Below are 5295 nucleotides of genomic sequence, written 5' to 3'. Positions count from 1 at the left end.
AAAAAAAAAAAAAAAAAAAAAAAAAAAAAAGAGAGCGAGAGAAAAATAGATAAATAAAAATTGCTCGACATCGTGTCATTTTCACGCGTATCGCGTATGCAACCTCGTTTGATTTGTAACTATTGTTGATGGATTAAACGCGAGAGACAAATGAGGCTGCGGCACGTACGATTCATGTACTTTTTAATCAGGAATCAACCGCGATTAAGCGCAATCTAACGATCCATTCTGATCGGACATAGGCATCTCGTTGGTGCGGGTGCTTACGCGGCAGCTTGCGAAATCATTGTGTCTGCCGGGGCAAATAGAGAGGAACGCGATCTGGCATCGATTCGCAGAATCGCTCGTGCGTCCCAGTGATTTTCGATAATATTAAACCGGCCCTGCCAGTGACACGCACCCACCCTGAAATCGGACGGCAAAAATGTCCGCCGATTTCGGTGCGCGCCGGTCTGTGTCTTCTTCTGCTCGCCCGTGATAATTCGATGGATCATCGTTTATCATTCGGCGCCCGTTGAATCGCGTTAATTCGGCAAAACTGGTCGGAATGACTGGTGGAAATGGCTCGAACGTAACGTGGTAGTTTTTTTTTTTTCTTCTTTTTTTTTCATCGGGAAATTGAAAAATCAGGGAATTTTTGTGAAATTAACGGGGAGACGAGATTATCTCTCGTGAGAAATTTGATAAGGAAGAATTGGAAGTATAATTTGATCTTTTGAGTTCTATCTCTATAGGTAAAAAATCTTTTTAAGATTAAAAGACTAGCTTTGTTAATAACCCGCGATTTCTCGTTTCCAATTTCACGCAAAGGTTTTTCATTCGACAATAAAGGAATCTTTCACTTTTTTGCAAAATTGAATGAAACTAGAGCGTAAAAAAAAATTAAACATTTAATAACCGTAACAGAGATGGAATAAAAATATTCAAGAATAAAAAAATACTATTATTTTAAATGGACCAAGAATTAACTTTAGAAAGATCGATCGTTGGCAAGCTTGTGTGCAGAAGATAGAAGATAAAATAAAGAGAGAGAGAGAGAAATAGAAACAAATATATCTAATTGTTCCACAAATTAAAACTCGAACAATAAACAATAATTCTTTAGAAATTTTTAGAACGAGAAAAATATATTCTTTCAAATTTCCTAAAAAAGTTTCTTAATCTTACTTTAATAACTACAATTATTCACTGCAATTCGAACGATTTCATTCTCCTATTTATTTAATTAAAACCAAAGAAACAAATAAGATCCAATCCTACTTTCGGGTATCATCGTCGAGCGCGCAGCCACTTCATCATTTTTATAATTCGAAGAAAGAAGAGAGAGGGTGGCGAGAAGGACGAGAGATGATAAGAAACTGGCGACGAAGAAAAGTGTCCTGAGATATTACGAATGAAAATCGAGGTGAAATCGCAAAATGTGTCTGGTGTCGAGCAACAACCTCTTCCTCGTCTGCGGGGGCGGCGAGTTTTCATCCGGCTCGATGACACGCAACCAGCGTGTAGGATCCGCAGCCGTTGTCGCGACTTCCGGCCCGCCGCCTGCCCCTCGTCCCCACTCCTTTGTTTCGTTTATTTTCTCCCCGCGAACAACGCGGGCCAAGGGCCTCTTCAGAAAGAACACGAGAGCGTTCATTAACGCGGCCGGAGACGAACGATCCGCTAATTAATGTGACGAAGCTTGTCAGTGGACGAGTGCGGCGCGGCCTCTTCTTCCCCTCCTCACCTTCGCTTCTCCCATCTTGCGTCCCCGTGCGAAGGATGACGAAGGAAGGGAGGGAAGGAACAGGAAGAACAGAGGCGGATGAAGACAAATCGATGGCAAATCGAGGATAGAAGGCAAGCATCCGGTTTCGTTTAAACGAATTTAGGAAGATCGAAGATCCGCGATATATTTATGATAGTGAGCTAGTAAATGAAAAGGAATGATTAAGATTCGTTCGATGACATTTTATTCTTGGCTTCGTAATTATTAAGTTACTTTCACGAAAATGTGAAAAAAAGGATAAATCCACAACTTCTTCCATATATATTTTAAATTCATATCAATTTTGCAGAGAGAAAATTTCGCTTTTCCTACGATCCTTGCAATCTGTACACTCAATACCTATACGTCATTTTCCTTTCTCGTCTCGTGTTCAACCGAATTCTCTTAACTTAAAATCACGTTACACGATCCTCCATCCCCCACGATTCCCTCTTCAAGGCAAGATTCCTTATGGAATCTCGTCAAAATTTCCAGAGCGCGAGAAAGAAACGAAGGCAACGTATGCGACGTAGAGGAGATAAAGAGAGGCAAGCGGCCAAGGGAGAGGTGAATAAGCCTTAAATAGGATGCGGCAGGTTTAGCCTCGTGCACATCCCTATCTCGTTTTACCGGCGCGCTATCGAGGAGGTGTTAGACACCGGCGCGGAGCGCTCGCAATTTGCATTAGGCGAGCGAATTACGCGAAATTTATGTGAGTCTGGATATACCCCTCGTAGGTAACGGCGAGCAATGGCGCCCAACCACCAACCGGTTAATACGTATTCGGAGTACTTACGGGAGCTGGTGCACGGTCGTCGTACTTATGCTCCTGTGGACAGCTAATGTCCGCAACTATTTCTCTCTGTCCGTCCCCTCCGCCGCTGTTCAACCCTTATCCCCGCGATATTATTCCAGGCTACCGTATTGTCTCCTGAGAAGCTTGGGGCAGAAATGTATTTGGCAAACGGTGACACGTCGCGGCGCGGCACGATTAATCTCTGCCAAAAGCATCGTTCCGGTCAATGCGGCGGCGCAACGACGCGTGCCGTCCCCCGATTCGCCCCTGGTAATTGTCTAAGCGCGCGTGAAACGAGCCGGTGAAACTTTCGACCCCCCTTCGTTCCCCTCCTTTTCTTCGATATCGTGATTTCGTTTGAAAATTTTTTTCAATCGAGAATCGATTCGAATGAGTCAATTTTTGTGCAATTGAAAAGAATTTTGAGAATCGAAAAATTTCGCGAATTGAAATTTTCCAAGGAAGAAGATTTGGAGATTTTTTTTTCCATCGCGGAGGGGAAAAAGTGTGGAGGGAGGATTAAAAGAATTTCGTGCGAAATTGCGACTGCTCGAAGATATTTATGGTAAATGACTTTAGGAACGCACGGGGTATAATTACGTCGTGAAAATGGAATTTTGGTTTTAATCAGAATGAAATTGTGAACGTCGGATTGGAGTATTATAAACGTCGGACGTATTATGCATAATTGCGTGTCTTTATGAATTTACTGGACATTAATACACGTAATTTGCATGGTTTTGTTCGGATTATTATTATTACGTTACGGGGCCGGATAATTTAAACAAATTACCGAAATGTTCAATGGGAATAATAAGGATTATGCTCAAAAATTGTCGTTTAACGTGAAAATGTTCGGTTGTGGTAAGTTTCGTAAAATGTAATTACTTCAATCACACGTTATCCACACTCGTTTACAATAATTATACATAATTTTTTTTTTTTTTTAATTTGAAAACGTCGACGTGAAACGACACGTACAAACGGACAAGCTCTTCCTGCGCGCATTCTTTTCATCAAAACTTCAAGAAAACTCTCCCCTACAAATTTCTTTACCCTAAGGGAAGTCCAACGTTTAATAAATTCTCCCCGTATTTTTCGCATCTCCACGAATTTCCACCGAGAAGCGAGCAAAATTTGTTTGCCCGGTTCTCGATGCTTGTTGGAACGTGGTTCCAATAACCAATCAATTTCTTGCGCCATGAAATCGAGACAAATGACGGGCGCGGGAATCGAGACACGAGTTCAATATTTATCTATCAACGCGATCAATTAACTTGGATCGTGCTGTATCGATTATCTCTTGATCAAGAAATCCACGATGGTTAATTGCTTTCATCGACGCTTTCGTCACTCGATCTCGTGCGAACCATGATTTTTCTCCATGTTTTCGAGCATCAATGGACGATCGATGCTTCTTCTCGTTCGACCAACTCTTCGTTATCTACCTTTTTCTCTCCTCTAGCTTGTCGCGCGTCCCACAGAGTAGATGCCGACGATCTTAAGGCGATCGTTGAACGGACGATGAACTAACGATCCCCTATTAGCGCGTAACAGAATGCCACCACGAAGACGTGACCGTTTTTAACGACTTCCATGCGTTCGATAATTATGCCGCGAAAGTAGCGTGAACCCGATATAACCAGTTTTTCTTCTAATTGGCTTCAAGCGATGATAAAAGTCTAGACGTAGTGTCGTTATCTCGAATTAGATAGCGATTATGGGGAATGGAAAAAATTTTAGTCGGATGGAAATGTTTGTATACATTCTAGATCTAACGTTTATATACGAATACGTAATAAAAAAAATACTCAAATAGAAACACTTCGCGTTTCTTGGTTCCTCGATTTCAAGGAATATATTTTTCGTCGTACAATAATTTCGAATACTTACTTTCTTGCCGTCCAACTCGTGATTACCCTGCGCCAGCACTTTGTCTACACTCGCGGGATCTGCGAACGTGATGAATCCGAAACCCCTGTTAACAGAAAACGAAACGCACAATAAATATTTCACATCGATTACTCTTACAACAATTTGCAAATTGTTGAAAACAAATCGAATCTAATATTTCATAGTTATATTCGTACAAATGATACATCCTACTCACAAGAGATTAACAAAATTATATCATCGAAATTATTACGTCCCCTAGAGCGACTCTTTTCACGATACAACACGATTCGTGCAACAAGACGACCGCAGCAAGAGGGTGGAAGGAGGTTCCGACTCTCGAGCGAAACAAATATCGGTCGGCGCGGCGTCCGGCGCCATAAATTTCGCGGAGGACACCGTGTACATACAGATATATTAAAAGATAGTTTGCCGAGGAGGAGGACGTAGGAGGATCGAGGGGGATGGCAAAGAGGTAGGGAGGTAGTCGCCGATCTCGAGTGGCTTGTATCCGGGATTGGAGGAGCCGGTGCATACGAGGCGAGAGGCGAGCGACCGGACGGCAAAGCGGTTTGCATTTTTCATGCTGGGACTGGGGTGTGCAGTTATTGAAAATATTTACATGTTATTTATGGGCCACACATGCTCCGGGAAGCGAACGCGCCAATTCGAACTCCGTGTCTCGCCGTGGATACTTTTCCTTGCCTTTTAAGAATCTGGTGCATGCGGTTCTTCCCCTCGCGCCAGAGGGGGTGGAGGAGAATGGAGAATTTGGAGGCGGCGGATATAGCGGCGAGATTGGATATAGCGTTGTTTTCGACGTCTAGTGTAGTCGTTTGTCACCGTGGTGAATTTCGTT

General features: G+C 42.7%; 1 protein-coding gene across 17 annotated transcripts in view; it reads right to left on the bottom strand.

Annotated features, from left to right (window-relative positions):
• Nucleotides 1-5295, bottom strand: part of LOC102673156 (RNA-binding protein Musashi homolog Rbp6) — a 795620-nt gene that overhangs the window by 320863 nt on the left and 469462 nt on the right. For all 17 annotated transcript variants that reach the window (XR_004150497.1, XR_004150496.1, XR_421780.2 and 14 more), the window contains one exon: nucleotides 4437-4521. Coding sequence is in view for 14 of the 17 variants with exons in the window: in XM_031510495.1 (XP_031366355.1) it covers nucleotides 4437-4521 (85 nt within the window). In the remaining 3 variants the exon portion in view is untranslated. The remainder of the gene's footprint in view (nucleotides 1-4436; nucleotides 4522-5295) is intronic.

This window comes from Apis dorsata, unplaced genomic scaffold, assembly GCF_000469605.1.
Source record: "Apis dorsata unplaced genomic scaffold, Apis dorsata 1.3 scaffold_231, whole genome shotgun sequence".
Taxonomy (NCBI): Eukaryota; Metazoa; Arthropoda; class Insecta; order Hymenoptera; family Apidae; genus Apis; species Apis dorsata.
The sequence above is the reverse complement of the archived record's forward strand: the minus strand, read 5'-3'. Positions and strand labels throughout refer to the sequence as shown.